The sequence below is a fragment of the Saccopteryx leptura genome, chromosome 3, assembly GCF_036850995.1.
Source record: "Saccopteryx leptura isolate mSacLep1 chromosome 3, mSacLep1_pri_phased_curated, whole genome shotgun sequence".
Classification (NCBI taxonomy): Eukaryota; Metazoa; Chordata; class Mammalia; order Chiroptera; family Emballonuridae; genus Saccopteryx; species Saccopteryx leptura.
Window position 1 is genome coordinate 244,853,579 of NC_089505.1, and position 20,074 is coordinate 244,873,652.

Consider the following 20,074-nt stretch of genomic DNA (forward strand, 5'->3'; position numbering starts at 1 on the left):
GATATGTGGTGAGGTTAAGCTTCATGCATTCTTTGAGACTTCCATCCATTAAACATCATCATAGGTTAGTCTTAATGTTCTTTAGATGTGAGAAAGACTGCTCACATGCATACGTAGAGCCAAACATTGTCAGTACAGCAATACTCATGCTGCATTGTGTGGTATGAGACAGGAAGCGTGTTCCAAGTTTTGACAATCAGCTGGCTTGTGGGTTGAAGTTTTTTCATTTCTCCCCACTTGTGTTTGCTGGACAACTCTGCTTGTTGTCATGCAAGTCTTTCCAAATCTTCATTTAGTGACTTGAACTTATTCAACCACATGTCTGAGGCCTTCATGTCAGCAGCTTGTAGCTCAAAATCTCTGACAGAGACACTGGGGATGTAACTCAGGTTGGCGCTGTCCACTGCACACTCATGTGGATGGGTGATGAACTTAAAAAGACGAGTGCGCTCACGAAATTCTCCAAAGTGCGCTTTGAATGACTGCAGGAGATTAGATGTGAGGCCCGCTAGCTGCTTGGAGATCAAGATGTTGAGCAGGGTCACTTGCTGTGCATGCATCTTTAAACTCTCCCAGTTTTTCAAAGTGTAGTAAATGACCTGTTTCAATGTTGGCGATGAAGAGTTCCAGCTTGTTTTCAAATGCAAACACTGCTTGTTGAAGGGATAAGACTGTATTTCCAACGCCTTGCATTTTCACATTGCGCTGGTTCAGATGTTCAGTCATGTCCACAACATAGTAGAACTTCAGGAGTTACTCAGCGTTAGCTAACTCAGGATGCTCGACATTTTTCATTTCAAGAAAAGTCTGGATTTCGCTCAGACAAGCCGCGAAATGGCTGAGCACTTTCCCTCTTGATAACTAACGCACATTGCTGTGCAGAAGCAGACCAGGATAATTATTCCCAACTTCATCCAGCAGTGTTTTAAACTGGCGATTATTTAAAGCTTGGGCAACAATAAAGTTGACCATCCCAATGACCAACGACATCACCTCACCAAGCTGCTCGCCACACATCTGAGCACAAAGTGCCTCCTGATGTAGGATGCAGTGAAAACTTAGGATGAGTCTCTTTTCATGTTCACGAAGAAGTGCTACGAATCCTCTGTTTTTCCCCACCATGCACGGAGCACCATCAGTACACACCGAAATAAGTTTATTCATCGGTAGATTTTTTTCTTTAGCGAACTCAGTGAAAGACTTGAATAAATCCTCCCCTCTTTCATAAGCAAAACAGCAAGACTTTCCTCACGTAGTGTGTCATCAACAGCATACCTTGTATTCACGCTGAATTGGGATAAATGGCTTACATCTGTTGACTCATTCAAAGTGAGAGAAAAGAATGGTGCTGCATTTATGTCCTTCACTTGTGTTGCTTCAGTTTGATTTGCCATCATGATGGTATGATCGTGAACAGTTCTTGCCGATAGAGGCATGTCTTTTATTTGTTTGATTATCTTGTCTTTATCCGAAACGTCGTCAAAAAGTTCATTGGCAACATCAAGCATAAATGTTTTGGCATACTCGCCATCTGTGAATGGCTTTCTGTTTCTTGCAGTTGTTAAAGCATCAGCAAAGCTAGCTGAATTCCAATCACCTTGTTGGGTCAAAACATGAAGTTGCTGCTGACTAGCTTGTACTCTGCACAGTAGCTCTTGACATGCTTTCTTCCTGCTGTCTCCCGCTAGATATTTCGATGCAAATGTAGTATGGTGTGTGTCAAAGTGCTGCTTTATATTTGACCGTTTCATTGATGCAATTTTATCATTGCATATTAGACACACTGCAGAACCTGTTCTCTCCACAAAGGTGAATTCCCCTGGCCATTCCTGCTGAGAAGTACAATGCTCCTCATCTTTTTTTCTTTTAGCCATCTTCATCAAAAGGGTTTCTGCAATTAGGTAGCTGACTACTTGATTAAAAGGAGGGAAGTTTACTTCCTGACCTCACAATGACCCGTGTACCTTACGCATTATCCAATAAAAATTTGGTGTTGTCCCGGAGGACAGCTGTGATTGGTTCCAGCCACCTGCAACCATGAACATGAGCAGTAGGAAATGAATGGATTGTAATACATGAGAATGTTTTATATTTTTAACATTATTATTTTTTTTATTAAAGATTTGTCTGCGAGCCTGATGCAGCCATCAAAGAGTCATCTCTGGCTTGCGAGCCATAGGTTCCCGACCCCTGCTTTAACCTATCATAGGGTGCAACTGTTCAAGGTCCCATTCTATAATGAAGAGTATACCAAAGCCAATTCTCCCAGATAGAACTTAACTTTTATTTCTGTTTTCTAATCACTTGATATTATATCATAGAAAGTGCCATTTAGCTAGTCTGTTACCTTTCAGTATTGGTAAATGCCCTCAAAGGAAGAATGGCTACAAATGGTGTCTCTTCCTGAAGCCACTTCCCTTTCCTGTATTCTGGCTTAACAAGGTTTCACTTTTTACTCTTTGAATCTTAAAGTAGATGACTTTTATATTTTGTTCAGCTTTTCTTATCTAAATTGTCTAGTTCATTGCTTGAAGTGGGTATCCCTTTATATTTATAAACTACATCTATTTTATAAAATCTTGATAATGTGTAAATATATCTTGATTTTTAAGCTTGACATGTTAAGAGTATTTCTCCATGTAATTAAATGTTCTTTTAAGAGATTACTTTTAAAAATTTATTGAATAATATGTATTTATGTTGTATAATTTCTCATTCTTTTTAAAAATCTCATTCCCTATAGTAGATATTTACATTCCCTCTTATTTGCTATATAATGATACTTATAGATTCAAAATTATTTACAGGGTGTCTATTTTACACATTATATAAATGCAAACTTGATCATCCTTACTGGACTGGATACATATTGTGATAATAAAATTGAATTTTATTAGCAGAATGCATAGGAACCTTAGATATCTTGAGACACACCTGGCTTTTAAGTTAAAACTGGAAACAGAAGCTTGTGTGAGTGTATAGTTTTACACCTAGCAATAAGAGAACACATGTCCATCTGATCTTAGGAAGATTTTATAAGTTTCAAATGGGTCTTTGGCCCTGAGCCATTCTTGCTGTCATTTTTTATTAACTTTGTTCTCTTTTTCTTCTTACAAAAAGCCTGCTTTTTGTAATATTGTTTCTAAAAAATATGATTCCATTCAAAAGGATATTTTAAAATGGTGTCTTAAAATTGTGTGTTTCTGTCCATTAAAAAAACTCATAAAACATCATAATGTAAAATATACAGTAACTCGTCTGAGCCATAGAGTTAACTGTGATTCTCTCTCTCTTTTCATTTTAAGACTTTTTTTATTTTAGAGAGAGGAGTGTGAGAAAGAGGAAGGCAAGGGAAAGGAACTGGAAGCATCTACTCATTGCTTCTCCTGTGCCTTGACTAGGCAAGCTCAGGGTTTCAAACCAGTGACCTCAGTGTTCCAGGTCAACGTTCTATCCACTGTTCCACAATAACTCTATTGTAACTCTGCTTCATAGTAAATCAGTTTGCAATATCATCATAAAACAGCAACTTTCTTTTGAAGCAAACATCACTAGTTTCTTTTGTGGATAAGGCTGAGGCATTTACAATCACATTTATAGGCCCTGGCTGGTTAGCTCAGTTGGTTAGGGCATTGTTTTGAAACACTGAAGTTGCAGATTTGATCATCTCTGGTCAGGACACGTACAGGAAGTGACCAATGAATGCACAACAAAATGGAACAACAGGTGAATGCTTCTCTCTTTCTCTCACTTTCTTCCTGTCTCCCTTCCTCTTCCTTCTTTCTTCCTCTTTTCTCTCTTTGTCTCTCTAAAAGCAATAAAAAATCATGTTTGAAGATAATTTAGATGTTATTAAACATCACTGAGATTAAATCTAAATCTTAAAATTTACTACTTTGTTTTTGTATAACATTTGTATCAGCCTTTTTATTTATTTTCATAAACTAGATCATATGTATAGTGTTTGGTATTTCATAGATTGGCTAAATTATAATTTTTGCTGTTCTTTTTTCTCTGGCACATATTTTAGGAGTAGGTGGTAAGGACATGTTCCCTCTATTTCACAGCCCTCCTCCTGTCTGCTGTGGTTCATCAAAACTTAATTTTGTGGGAAATCAGGTTCAGCTTTTTTATTTTTACGAACTAGGTCATGGTTATGTTCGCTCTTTCACAGGCTGACTAAATTGCTGCTGTGCTGTTCCTTCTCCTATGGCATTTCTTAAGGGAGTGGGTAGTAGAGATATGTTCTCCTTGTTCTGATAGATACTCTTCTTACCTGACTAGTGTGGTTCATGCAGTACATACCTTCTATGTTGATAGGAACTATTGATAAAACAAAGAAACACTAGATTATTAAGAGAAGAAAGAGACTGACATTCTTCAAATGTTCACTCTGTGCCAATTACAGTGCTTGACACTTACATAAAATGAAGAGAATGGTTTATTTAGAACTTTGGACACTTTAATAAAAACCCATCAAGGTGGTTGGAGCTAAGCTTTGGAGACCTTAAGGTTTGCACTTTTTTCCTTTGTTACTATTTTTTTCTTTTTGCTATTTCCAGAGAGGATGAATTAAGCACAGCATAATAACATATAATTTTCTAATAAATATTCCTGCTTTATATAGATTGAATCTCTTGATAGCTTTTCTTTAGATATTCTTTGTGTTAGATTGTAGAAATAAGTTTAGTGTTTTTTTATAACTTCTATGTATATTTATAAACCATGATAATATTCATATTATTTTTCCAGATTTGCTTTTTACAATAGACTAGTTTATATGATATATGAATTTTAGTAGGACCATAATCAAGCTTTTCCTTGTATGGTGTTTTTCTCTATGAGAAGTTGTCTTATATACAGTTGGATTCCCCATCCTTGTTCTAATTAGCATTCTCTATAGCCAGTGACTTAATATCCAGTAGCTTTAATGCAGTCCTAAGATCGTGCCCTGAAGTCAAGGTAATTTGCAGGCTAGGAGAAGTATACCCTGGCTTTCCTAGTAAACCACACTAAAGGTATGGGTTTCCTTTGCTAAAAATTGGCTTCCTTCATCATTCTCCCCTCTTTAGAGGGCAGTTTGGAGTATTGCCCTTCACTTTGATGTGGTTTTAAAATTTCTTCTCTTCATTGGACTTCTTATAGAGGCCTTTATTTGAAACAGAATGTTTAAATCCAATGTGGCTTTCTAGCACATCATTTTTTTTTCATTCAATACATTTTCAGTCTAATAAATTATGTTGGATCTGTTATAGCATTTTCATGGTGCAAAAACATGAGAAAGGGGTAAGTAGGTAGATATAGGGAAGTAGTTCTAGTGACTCGGTGCACATACTACAGCCACTTGTTTTTAGACTTTTCTTGATTTTATAAGAGGAAGTCTAATTTTTAGGTAGACATTATGTCTCAGTGGATCATGTGGGTAGAAAGAAATTACAGGGTATACTTAAATATCTTGCTCCTTCCCAAAATTTAAAACAAAAGTAATTTTTTGAGTCGGGAGAATATGCCTATTCAATATATGCTATTGAATATTTTCCATTTTGATAACATTTAAAACTCAAGGAACTTTGTAACGCTTTGTTGTAGTAGGTGGAAGGGAGAAAAGAAATTTGCTATTAAAATTGTAGTTACTAGTTTAAGTCATATTGTGTGGATATTAATTAATACAGGAGTTATTAATTTTGTGTCATGTATCTTGTCAGAAAAAAAGTTATGGTACTTAAAGTAATGCATTTATTTTTCATTTCTAAAGTCTGATATTGATTTTTTCTACATATTTTTTCTTTACTGAATCAATGTTTCAAATATTGAAATAATAAGTCTTTACAATTTTAAAGCTGGAACTTCACTTAAACTAAAATCATACAAGGACATATAACTAGTTAGTAGCAGTTAGAACTACAAGTTAAGTCTCATAGCTCTTTGTACAGTAAATTTTTTCTTAGCCACACTGTTTAGTTGTTTTATCATAGAAATTTCTTTTAATTTTAACTTCCTTGTGAAGAAGTCTGTCACAAAAAATTTCTGACAGACAGTTCCATCCTGGGGCTAATTTGGATTCCTTTACTTGTGATAGGTTACTGCACAGAGAAAGGCTAATGATACATTTGAAAAGAAGTGTTATACTAGATTGGAATCATCAATATAATGTTGTTAGAATAGAAAACATTTGCCCTTTGGATTCTATTATTAGTGATATTTGGTTAAAATTTTTTACTTAACATTATTTTTCTCCTACTTCCTACCATTCTTAGCCCTCTTCTGCATTCATCTGCATTCAAACAAATATAATCATCAGGGTTTGGTAGAGTTTGAAGAAATATAGTAACATTTTTCTTGCCTTGTACTTGAGAAAGTTTGGAAAGATGGGTATCTTCTCTGCTTCTGATAGCTCTTGAGACTCTGGCTTTTATTAGAAATGCATTCCAGAATATAAAGGTAAGGGTGAAGGCGAGACATTTAGTTTCCTAAGAAGGAAGATAGTGGATTTATAAAGATTGATTTGTTAGAATTTTAATTTTGTCAAAAGGGTGAATCAATAGAATTATTATGGCACAATTCTTGCTGTTCAGGAATGGATCTGAAGATGTTATTGATTTTACTTCCTACCACTGTAGTTCTTCATTGTAGTTTTTCTTATGTGTTTGTTTTTCTTACTTGGGTTTTGATTGTAAGTTTTGTAAATGGAATGTTAAAAGAAGACATGTCGGCCCTGGCCGGTTGGCTCAGCGGTAGAGCGTCGGCCTGGCGTGCGGGGGGACCCGGGTTCGATTCCCGGCCAGGGCACATAGGAGAAGCGCCCATTTGCTTCTCCACCCCCCCCCCCATCCTTCCTCTCTGTCTCTCTCTTCCCCTCCCGCAGCCAAGGCTCCATTGGAGCAAAGATAGCACGGGCGCTGGGGATGGCTCCTTGGCCTCTGCCCCATGTTCTAGAGTGGCTCTGGTCGCGGCAGAGCGGCGCCCCGGAGGGGCAGAACATCGCCCCCTGGTGGGCAGAGCGGCGCCCCTGCTGGGTGTGCCGGGTGGATCCCGGTCGGGAGCATGCGGGAATCTGTCTGACTGTCTCTCCCCGTTTCCAGCTTCAGAAAAATACAAAAAAAAAAAAAAAAAAAAAGAAGACATGTCTCCTTAAACTTGTTTTATATAGCAGAAACAGAAGGGACATGGGGAATAATAGCGTATTATCTAGTTTGGTGCTATACTATGACTATGCTACCTAGTAACACATTGATTAGGTATTTATATTTGCATTCTCACTTAGGTTGAGTTGACTGAAAGGAATGATTTAAATGTTATGTGAGTTGTTAAGCCTGAGCATGCAAGTATGTGTAGTTGCTAGATATATGCTTATTCTCTTTCCCCCTCAATTTTAGCAGTTGTCTTCTGATAAAAAGGGAGATTACTTACAAGTCTTATGTTTTCTGTATAAAATTGTCCTTTGTTACAGTGAAAGCATAAAAGTAGGATGTTAAATTAGCATCTTTATTGATAGCCATAGGTATAGTTGAAACTACTGGTTTGGTTGAAATATTGACATGAATTGGTAGTTAAAATTATAACTTTTTCTTGTCCTTTTTAGGTGGGATGAGTTATCCTTGGAGAAAGCCTTGCTTATACAGGCCTTATCTTTTTTTAAAGGCTAGGTTAAAACATGTAATATTAAGCATGTAGGGGAGTCCTCTGAGGTTACTACCTATCCTTGATTATTTTTCCTCCCAATTTTACCCATATTAGGGGATCATTTTTATCACCACATAAAAATTGTCAGTGATAAAGAATGTAAAACTAACTCAACATGACATGTGGTAAAAATTTTTGGAGAAGAATTAATGCTATTTTCAGAAATAGGGTTAAGGATTATCTTGAAATTTAGCTTATTCATGACTTGTCCTATCTTAGAATCATGCATAAAAGATTTTAAGTGAGCTGTTAATGTGCTAGCCACTCAGCAAACCCTACCACAATTTTCCTGTCTTTCAGGTAACCAGGGTCAACTCAATAAAATTGAAAAAATATATTTCAAAATGACTAAAATATTCTTGAAATGTGATTAACGTTGTGGACATTGTCCTTTCAGGTATCACAGTATAACATTTATAACTCTAAAATCTGTGTGATAACTAGGGATTAAATAATTAACCGCATGTATTTGTCTCTCATTTTCTAAGCCCTTACCAATGAAATAAATAGGCACTAACATCTGAAACACAAATGCCACATTATGAAAGACTTTCCTTGATCACTCTGATTCCGTTCATACAGACCAATAAGGAGATTGGAACAGTAATCAAAAACCTCCCAAGAAAGAAAAGCCCCGGATTAGATGGTTTTATGAGTGAATTTTTCTTAACATTTCAGAAGAATTAACATTAGACCTTCTCATACTCTTTCAAAAAATTGAAGAGGAGGAACACTCCAAAACTATTTTTTAGAGGTCATTATTACCCTAATACCAAAGCTAGATAAGGACACTACAATAACAATAAAACTATGGGCCAATATCCCTGATAAATAAAGATGCAAAAATTGTCAACAAAATTGTCAACAGAATTGTCAAAAAAAACTGTCAACAAACATTTCAACAGCAGAACAGAAAGATCATACACTGAGATCAAGTGGGTTTTATCCCTGGGATGCAAGTATGGTTCAAGACAGCAAATCAATAAATGTGTATGCCGCACTAGTAGAAAGAAAGATGAAAATCATATGATCATTTCAGTAGATGCAGAAAAGTCACTTGATAAAATTTAATACTGTTCATGATAAAATACTCTCACTATCTTGGGTATAGGAGAAACATACCTTGACATAATAAAGGTCACGTGTGACAAATCTACAACTAACATTATACTCAATGGTGAGAGCTTGAAAGCTTTCCCACTAAGATCAGAAAGAAGGTAAGAACTACCCTTACCACCCCTTTTCAGTATAGTACTGGAAGTCCTACCCAGATAAATTAGTCAAGAAAAAGAAATAAAAGGCAGCCAAATAAAAAAAATAGGAAGTAAAATAGTCTCTGATTACAGATGATATGATTTTATATATAGAAATCCCTAAAGATTCCACCAAAAAACTGTTAGAAATAATAAACAAATTCAGTAAAGTTGCAGAATACAAAACCAACATACAAAAATCAGTTATATGTCTATACACTGACAATGCACTTCTGAAAAATAAACAATCCTATTTACAATATCAAATATAATAAAGATACATAGGAATTAATGTAATCATGGAGGCAAAAGGTCTCTATACTGAATAGTGTAATGTATGATGAAAAAAAAATTGAAGAAGACACAAATAAATTGAAATACATCCCATGTTCATGGATCAGAAGAATTAATATTGTTTAAATGACCATGATATCCAAAGCAATCTATAGCTCCAATGCCATTCCTGTCAAAATTACAATGGTACTTTTCATAGAAGTAGAAAGATAATGCTAAAATTTGTATAGAACCACAAAAGATCCTGAATAGCCAGAGCAATTCTGATAAAGAAAAACAAAACTGGAGGTGTTATTCACAATAGCAAAGACATGGAAACAACTTAATTGTCCATTGACAGATGGACAGATACAGAAAATGTGCTGTTATAGATACTATAGAATACTATAGAATGTTATAGATACTATATTATTTAGCCATGAAAAGAAGTACTGTATTTTGCAATAATATGGATGGACCTTGAGGTCATTATGCTAAATGAAGTAAGTCAAGTAGAGAAAGACTAAAACTACATGGTGTCACTTATATTATATGTAGAATCTAAAAAAGCTAAGCTCTTAGAAGTTGAGAATAGGATGCTGGTGGACAGGGCCTGGAAAGTGGAGGAAATGGGGAGATGCTGGTCAAAGGGTACAAACCTCCAGCTTTAAGATGATTAAGTTTTGGGGATCTAATATACAGCATGGTCACTATAATTAACAGTACTTTATTATGTACTTGAAAGTTGTTAACAGAGTAGGTCATAAATGTCACCACACACAAAAATGATAATTATTTAATGGAATGAAGATATTAAGTAACCTATTGTAATCATTTTGCAATATGTATGTGTATCACATTAGCATGCTGTCCACCTTAAACCTACATATGGTATATGTTAATAACATCTCAATACAGTTGGAGAAAAGAAAAACTGAGAGAAGTGTGTAATATAGCAGAATATATGACACTACAACAGAAAGTATAAATAGAGGTACACAGGGAATGGAAAAAACAGTTCAGTACAAACTTTATCGTTGGAGACTTTGGAGGTCTGAGTTACGATAGATGATGAGGTGAGAGGTTAAAGGTGTGATTTTTTGAAAGTTAGTATATAAAACATTTAATTCCCAATTTTCTTCTCTTGTCCCACGCGTGAGATATTTGCACTTATATTCTTAGGTGGGAGATTAGAAGATTTAAAAAAATTAATTAACCTTTTTGAATTTATTGACATTACTATTGGTTAATACAATTATATGTTTCAAGTATATGATTCTGTAAAACATCGTCTGTATATTGTATTGTGTGTTCACCATCCAATCTAGTCTCCTTCCATTTCCATTTATCCCATTTACCTTACCACTCTACCTGCCTCCTTTGGTAATTACCATACTGTTGTGTATCTATGACTTTTCCCCCCTTAATCCCTCCACCTGTTCCTCCCAGCCCTCCAGCCCCCCTCCCCTCTGACAGCTAGACATTGATAAAAAATTGCCACAAAATACCATTTGGATTTCCCCAGCAAAGAGATGACCTCCCTCTTAGGCTCTCTGAAGCAAAGCTTGCTAGTTGACAAGTCTCTTGTGTCCACAGACCTTTCCATAGTTCGTAAGTGATTCATTATTAAATATGAATAACCAGCCAAAGGTCAACAAGCATTTGAGGAAAAGATTCAGTTAGAGAGAGGCCAAAATCTACCAATATGAGAAAATAGGTATCAACAACTAAAAAGTATCTGGAGGCAACAGATAATACAGAAAACAGAATATATTGGTATCCTCAACAATTAAGAATTTGGGCCTTTATATGAAAATGTTACAAACATCATCAGAAGGAATTATAGAATTCAGTACAAATTAAGAATTCTAGACAAAGGGAGTGGTTTTCAACTTCATAACACTCAAAGTAAATTGTAGAAAGATTAAAAATACTGATATAAATGAGACTATAGAAAATATAGAGACAAGAGGAAAAATATTAATATAATTATAGAATGGGAGATTTTTAGTTTCTTATATAGCCAAATCTAATGATATGTTATGTTATCGTTTCTTCCTTTATTGTCATGTTTAGAAACCTTTACATTCAATGGTAAAGAGAAATGGCTCCTAGTGAAGCTTGGGGGCTAGGGAGTAAGCATCCATGCACGTGCGTGTGTTACTGTGAAGTGGCCTCGCTCTTCTGGAAGGTGGTTTGTCAGTGTTTATTGATTTTGCAGTATTTACCATTTGAGCTAGGTTTTCTATTTGTAGGAATTTCCCTAATAAAGCAAGGACATGCACAAAATTTTAGCTCTGGAAATAGTTTTTGCATTACTATTAAGTAGTAAAATATTAGAAGAAATATAGATGTCCTTTGATGGACTATATTTAAATAAACATTTGTTCTTTGAGATGCAATACAATGTTATAAATAGTTTTACTTGTTGAGAAAGATATTTGTGAAATATTTTTATGCAAAATGAGTACAAATTTTTATTCATTATAATTCTTTTCTGGCATAGCAATATCAATGCCAGTTGCAGCTAGATGGAAAATACAGAAAAGCAAAGAGAAAAATCTTTATATATGCACAGGAAATAGGCTGGGTTGTTTGTCACCAAAATAACTGATTATTACTGAGTGATTTTTTTTTGTATTTTTCCAAAGTTAGAAGTGGGGAGGCAGTCAAACAGACTCCCACATGTGTCCTACTGGGATCCACCAGGCATGCCCACCAGGGGGTGATGCTCTGCCCATCTGGGGCATTGCTCTATTGCAACCAGAGCCATTCTAGCATCTGAGGCATAGGCCATGGAGCCATCCTCAGCACCCGGGCCAACTTTGCTCCAATGGAGCCTTAGCTGGAGGAAGGGAAGAGTGAAATCAAGAGGAAGGAGAGGGGGAAGGTGGAGAAGCAGATGGTTGCCTCTCCTGTGTGCCCTGGCTGGAATCAAACCCGGGACTTCCACATGCTAGACCAACACTCTACCACTGAGCCAACTGGCAAGGGCCTGAGTGGAGATTTTGATAGATTTTTTCCCCATTAAAATTTTTTTCTTTGCATTTATTTCATATTTATTACCCAATTAACTACAATTAAATATATTTCTGTATTTGTGGTATTGTGTATGTTAACAAAGGAATAAGTATTTTTTAATTGATCGATTTTAGCGAGAGAGGAAGGAGGAGAGAGAGAAACATCTATTTGTTGTTACACTTATTTATGAGTTCATTGGTTGATTATTGATGCTATGCCCCGACTGGAGATCAACTCTGCAACCTTGGTGGATTGGGACAATGCTGTAACTAACTGAGCTACTCAGCCAGGGCTTAAGATAATATTTTAAAAGGGCTAGGAATTACCCTAATTCACAAGAGAATTTTATAGAATTTTACTGTTGCTTCATACAAATTCTAATACTCTACATCTAGTACATCTTACTACAGTGAATTTTGTTAGTGCAAAGCCCCGCCCTCCACCCCATGAAATATAGCTTTAAATGTGCATAGAAGAGTTTCAGAGACTAAGGATCTCAGTTATTATTTTAAAGGTGATATATATTTGCCTTCCTTGATTATTAAAAAATGTTTCAAGACTATCATAACCCTAGATTTGTCATCCGACTGATGGAATTCTTAGGAACATGATTAAGGTGTTGGTAAATTGTTTGTGTCTGTCTATTCTTCCTTTAAAATATCTTACAAAGTATATACTGTGTTCAGTAATATGCAAATAACTTTTTGATCTGATCTTGACTTTTCCCCTTCATTTTGAATCACTCTCCTTGTTTTGTTTTCATTTTGTTTGAATCCAATATTGAAGCTTTGTGACAAAGGATTCTACATAGTAGTTGCCAGAGCTAGTGCTGATAAGTATAGAGAAACCCTGTTTTGAAACTGCAACTCATTTGATTGGTGAGATTTGAAGAGACAGCTGTAGAGTCATCATTTCTTGATTTTGTCAATTATTTTCAGAGTTATCCTTTGGGCTTCATACATAAAACAAGGGGCATAATTCTGCTTCACTATTTTGTTGTACAGAATGTAATTTTAGCCTTGGTTTCTCTGAGGGGACCTGAGAGGTTGAGATGTGAGTGGTTTATTCATGTGTATAATCTATGGAACAGGAATTTAAGGGTCAGGAGGAGTGAAAAAAGAAGTTTGTAGAGTCAGTACACATACAATGCTAGGATGGTGTGGTTCCTTAATTCATGGGATTCTGAGAAGCCATATTAAACTGACTAGGGGAGGGACACAATGCGTTTACCTGTCAGTTCCTTGGTCAATGGTTGCTTCTCTTCTGGGTTGACAATCATGAGTGCTAAGTAGTTCCTGTGAGGTTCTGCACTGTGATATTAACAGCAAAGCCCCAGGGAAAGAAGCTAGAGGTGTAGAGTGTTAGAGCTGGTTTCAGGTTACATTGTATACTTCTAAGGCTGCTCAGAACAGGTTACTAAGGCTGCCCAGGACAGGTTGCTGATGCTCTAGCTGGAGTAAGAGCTGAGGTTGAGAGGATCTGAAGTGAAACACAAGAGGTGTCTAGGACAAATATCTGATATATGAAACGTTAGAAATGCAAAATTGAATGGCTATATGTAGCAGTATTAGATGCCAGTAATGATTATATATCTAAATATTTACTAGATCTCAGATGTTTCCATAGTAGAAAGTAAAATATATATTTCTATCTTATTTATTTTTGAGGGAAGACAGATGGAGCTTAAAAGTTTTTGTAGGTTTTTTTCCTTGATTGTTTCATTTATATTTGAATGAAGCTTTACTTACATCATCTCATTTAATACTTGTGGCAATTTTAAGGTATATTTTACTAATTTTTTTTTTTATAATAGATGGGAATTTTGGCCAAAGAAGTGAATAAACTGCTCAAGGTTATATAATAAGTTGCAGAGCTTAGATTTAAAGACCTTTCTTATTCCAAGAAGGATTTTGCTTTCTGTTTTCCTTTTTACTGAATTTATTGGGGTGACAGTGGTTAACAAAATTACACAGGTTTCAGATGCACAATTCCACAACACAACATCTGTACACTGTGTTGTTTGTTTACCACCCCAAGTCAAATCTCTGTCCATCACCATTTATCCCCCATACCCTTCTCCACATTGTTATCTGTGTCCATGAGTTTTTCTCTTTTGCTCAATCTTTCTTTACCCAGCCCCACCACCAACAGCTGTCCCCTGGCTCTCTATGAGTCTGTCTCTATTTTGCTTATTAGTTTATTTTGTTCATTAATTTGCCTTTTTTGTTGTTGTTGTTACAGCACCGGGTTATTGAAGTCCATTTAATTTTGTCAAGCCTCCAACCCTTCTTAATGAGTTTCTGATTCTACAGGTTATTTGTATATATTACTTTAGCCCACTAGAGGTCAGTATTGGGTTGATAAATACAGCAGCCTTCAGTTTTTGATTCGCATAATTTAAACAGTCTTATTGCTAGGCACCCTTGAAAGTTGTATTTCACAATAAAACTTTATTTTTTATATATATATGAATATATATATATGATGTCTCATAGCACTCTTTGACAATTGTAAAGTGTTAATAGCAACATTTTTAAGATAATAGTTCAGATTAGTTCATTCTTACGGGTTTTTTGGTTTTCCTCCCTCTTCTAATAGGTAGGAGAACATCCAAATCCTGTTCTTTGTAGGTATCTCTCTTTTGTAGGGCTAGATCTCATTCTCCCATAGATTTCTTTTGGTATCTATTGTCTTTATATATTAATTGTTTATCTAAATTAGTGTATATGTGCCACTGTATCTAGGCTTTGGGGATTCTAAGAATGCTAAAGTATTTCCTGTTCTCAAAGAAAGAAGGGTTACATCCTAAAGTGTGGTACTGGCATTAGCATGTGGATACCTCACAGGTTTATGGAACTTTTCTCCATCCTCTCTGTCCTGCTCTGAGCTCACTATTTCCCTGGTTTCTACTGGTTGGAATGACCCCACTATGTAGTCACCAAGGCCAGAAATGCTTGCAGCTATTTCTTATTTCTTTCTTGTCTTCTCTGTACTGCATCCAAATTAGCAAATTCTGATGCTGCTGCCTGTTATATATCTGATGCTACCTTAATTCAAGTCCTCATCATTGTTACTGAACGGTTATAATGATCTATATGGGTTTTCTTGTTTCTAATCTCTCTGTCTTTTCCCAGTTGACCATGCCTCTGATCCTAGAGGACTTGCCCGAATTTTAAAGCTGATCCTGTTACTCCCTTGCTTGCTGTCTCTCACTGTTTCTCCATTGCCTCTAGCTGACATTGAAACTGCTTTGTATGACATCTTTATCTGTTGTTAGTGCTTTATAAACTATATTTCTACACAAGATTACATATTCCTTGGGTGGATAATGCTATTTTACAATGGTCCTTTCTCATGCTATTTCCTTCTTCTGGAATGGTTACCCTTTCTACTTGCTTTTCTTGGGAAAAATTATATTTATTTTTTAAGAGCATGCTACCTGGTCCTCTGTGAAGCCTTTCCTGAAACCTCTCCGAGCAGACATGATTACTTTCTCCTTTGTTCAGCCATTGTTCTCTTTATTATTTCTATTATTATATTTATTACATGGGATTTCAGCCACTTATTTTCCAGTTGGACTTCCATAACAGTTTGATGTGAGGTTCATGAGTTAGAGACTCCCATCTTTTTCTTTGTATACCCAGAGTGCAGCACAATGCCTGGTACCAAATAGACATTCAATATATGTTTGACCAAAAATATCAATACAGAGAGAAAGCACCGTGAATTAGGGCAGTAAGAGGAGGCTTTCTAAAGCCAGAAGTATTTTAGTTGGATTTTGGGGGATAGGTTCGACTCAGGCAGAAAGAGGTGATTCAGTAAAGATACAGAAGTGGAAATATACCTCGTATACTATGAAGTAGGGTCTGATTCAAGTGGAAGATGTATTTGAGACTACTGGATACATATATTTGAAAATTAGGCTCAGCTTCCATTATGGAGGGGTCTAAGTGATGGATTGTGGAGTTTGGATTTGTTCTTGTTTAAATTTTTACCCAGTTTCCCTAATGCCTAATTGGTGTGACGAATGATGTGATTTAAGAAGAGCCGGGCCGCAGTATGCAGGGGAATTATAATGAGGAGGTGATGAGTTCCATTTTAGGTATGTTGGAAGTGAGGCGATGGTAGAGCACATAGTAATAATAGGAAACTGGAGATGTGCTATTTGATCTCAGGAGAAGAGGACTGAGGAATAAACCTTGCTTAATTTCTCTATATTAGGAAACCAGAGAAGAATGTATATGAGGGGACCTGGAAGAAGAGGTGGTTAAATGTATAAAATATTATTCACAAAGATAATGAACAACTAATAAGGAAAAGAAAATGCCTGAATGCTTTCTAAGCTACTCGTAGGCTTTGTATCCTCCTGCCTCCATTTCAACCCAGGTGGCAGAACTCAGGCAGCCACTTCTTTGGCTCATGATTCTAAAGGCTTTCTCTGGAGGGACAGAATAAATGGTCCTGGTGGTGTCGCTTCGTATGTTAGATGAGACCTCTGAACCATATTTACTAGTTTTTCTTCCCTGTGGGCTTATTTTAATACATATTATATGTATTTATATGTTATATCTATTTATTCTTCTCCACTTCTTGCCAGTCCCATAACATACATTCTGAATAGGTGGCAATTTTCATTTGCAACCATATGGGCAACATCTGAGTATTTATTTTATTATTCTACCTGAGATTCAGTGTTTCTAATTTGGCTGGTTCCTTCTTGGCAGCTCTGCCCTGACCGCTGCTTTACACACTGGAGCAGCCTTGATAATTCTAATAGAGACCTCAAGTTCTGATGGAGCTATGAAAGATTGCTTAAAATGCTTTGATTTCTAACATAGGGTTTGCTCTCTTAATCTGTACTCTTTCAAATTGATGGGAAAACCAGATACATACCACCTTAAAAGAACAAGTCACAGGAGATGTAAAATTACTTCTGTAGGATACTTTTCATTTAAAGTTTTAAATGACAGTATTTAAGTATGGCTTCTCTTGATTGTTTTTAATACACTGGCACTATTTTATTGATTGTGAAAGAAAAAGAATTAACGTGAAATTCAATAAAATAAAACCAACTTGTGAAAGCTTTTGGTATTGCTGTATTGAGAGTGGAGTTAAGGGACAAGGGACCACTCAAGTCGAGGGCGTGCATTTTTTAAACATGAAAACGTTAGGTAGTTCTCCCTTCCCTGGTGCCTCTCGGGTTCTGGATTCCTTTTTCTGTGGTTTGCATTTGAAGTGATGGGGAAGAACTTCTTACTTCTGAGAGGGAGAGAAAGACTATTTTATCTGGTTTTGGGTTTCTAATGCTTGAAGGATATGTATGTCTCGTGTACAAACCTAAATTAGATGTTCTTGGACGCCCTCTCTACCTCAGTTTGTCAGCATAGCCACTTATTTTATGTAAGTCAAAGCAAAATATCAATGAGCACTATGTAGAGAAACAAGTTTGTCCATTGATTCGAATCTCTGGAATGCAGATTCTTTTCATTTTCTTGGCAGAAACTAGCTCACATTGTTAAGGTTTTCCTCCGTCCTATTATACTTGTCTCATTTAACCAGGGCCTGGACTAACATCTTATACTTAATATTTGTCTTGAATTCCTTAATCTCATTCAGAATATTTGGAAACTGATTTTCCCCCGAACTAATATCTATTTGTCACTGAGGGGAAATAGCATATATCAGTTAAGGAATGTATATTCTGAGAAGTCACAGTTCCCAAACTTTGTATTTTAGGATGATACTAAGTATCACATATAAGAAAAAAAGGGACCATACATTGTGAAATACTTTTGGAACATGCTGGGTTAAATCAAATCAAAGAAATTTCTTAAAATGGACTTCTCCCAGTTTTCTGTTTTGTTGGTTACCATCATATATCTACAAGAAGGCTCCATGATGTGTAACACGTAGTTCCCATTTATTTGGTCACAGATGCCCTGTTTTGGGAAACATGCGGCCACGCTTTGCGGGACTTGGTGCGGGGGGAAGGTCACTGATGTGGGATTTAGTTCACACTTTGAGATTCTGATTTACTACAAACCTGACCCCATCCGAAGCCTTAGTTTCCTGAGTACTGACCAAGGTCACTTCGAGCTTTAATACTGTCTGGTTTAATACTTCTGTTGTTGACCTTGAAAGAGACACTTCCCATCTTTTTTGTATCTGTTGAAACCACACCGTCATTTGAGTCTATTTTTTAAAGCTGAGGGGATAACACTTACTTTTCTCTAAAAGTTCAAAAGAAGATGCCCTTTAAAACAGTTTTCCACAGATTAAGGTCATGAAATCCTGTTGGATTAGTTAGTTCAAAGCACACTATTAAGATACTTTTTTTTTTTCTTAATCAGTAGAATTGTGTTGATCTCTTAGATCCAAACAACTGTTTTTCAGAGTCCCCTAAGCTTAAAGTCCCCTGCCCTCCTCGCCCACCGCGTGGTTCCAAAGTGGCATTTATCTTGTAAGACATAAATATTTGGTCATGTGTACTAATCTCTTGGCTACTTAAAGGAAATGGGTAGTTTCACTTTGATGGTGATTTAGTGGGTATATTTGGAAAGTCTTATGATAGTACTGACTGAGTATAATCTTTTTTTTTTGGTGGGAACTGGGAAAATGAATTAAGAGGGGTAACTTCAGGGTTAAAAATATATACATTTATATTTTTGGATTTATTTCTGAGACTAAAACTGTGTATTAAGGCATTTTGTTGTATTTTCTTTAAGATATTAATTTGTTGAAAATAAGTTCTTTAAATACTTAATTATTATTATTATTTTTAATGTATATGTGTCTCTGTCCTAGGCCCAACAACAAAGAAACCTGGATAACATCGTCTTACAACAACCCAGAATAGGAAGCAAAAGAAAATCTAAGAAAGATGCATATACGATTTTTGAGACAGAGATAGAAAGCACTAGCCCCAAGTCGGAACAGGATTCAGGAATTCTGGATGTTGAAGATGAAGATGATGAAGAGGTAACTGACATTTGAACTGGGGATGTGAAACTGTTCTTAGATTTAAATACAGTATGTCTGAGATGTGATGAAGAATCTATTCATTTAATACAGCTTTTGTCATATTCTAGAATTAAATATCATTTTAAATACAAATAGGCCCTGATTTAAGGAAACTGCAGTTGTGCTAAGATATGTTAGATTCTAATTTTTTAGATTTTTAAATGCATTTGTTTAATTTTTTAAGTTTCAGGGCTTTTGATTGTATACTGACTGGGTGGGAAGAATGGGGTTTGCCTGACCTGGAGAAAGATATCCACATGACCTCCATTGAAACTACAAAACATTTCTGGAGACAAATAAAAGATGTTACTTTAAACAGTGGGGAACCAACAAGCACTTTCTTGGCCTTGAGTTATGGTTCAGGTTGAAAATGTAAAAAGGTTCCAGAAAGTTGTAAAGACATTTCTGGAGGAAATAAATATATGAGTGATTATAGAGAATCTGGGAATTTTGTGACACATCAGTAACCTCTGAGATTAGATCTCTGTCACTTTCAGGTAAATAAAGAATAAGATCAAGTGGCTTAACTAGTAGATATTTTTTATCTTTCTTTGTTGTTGGAAATGGATTTAATGTGTTTTTAAAAATAAAACTACTGTGACATGAGATTTCCTGTTAAAATGTTTTTGAAAATACTTATTTTTATAATGGAATTAGTTTCTCTTTGAGTGTAGTGGTTGAAGCATGACTGTTGGACTCAGACAAGTCCTGGCTCTACCATTTTATTTTGAAAAAAAATTAACATTTATATAATTTACTTTATTTCTTTTTTTTTTTTTAAATAAATTTTTATTAATGGTAATGGGATGACATTAATAAATCAG

At 35.7% G+C, this 20,074-nt stretch overlaps 1 protein-coding gene across 4 annotated transcripts in view; it reads left to right on the top strand.

Moving 5' to 3' along the window:
• Positions 1-20,074, top strand: part of EXOC6B (exocyst complex component 6B) — a 638,754-nt gene that overhangs the window by 219,520 nt on the left and 399,160 nt on the right. For all 4 annotated transcript variants that reach the window (XM_066378003.1, XM_066378005.1, XM_066378007.1 and 1 more), the window contains one exon: positions 19,035-19,208. In XM_066378003.1, the coding sequence (XP_066234100.1) occupies positions 19,035-19,208 (174 nt within the window). The remainder of the gene's footprint in view (positions 1-19,034; positions 19,209-20,074) is intronic.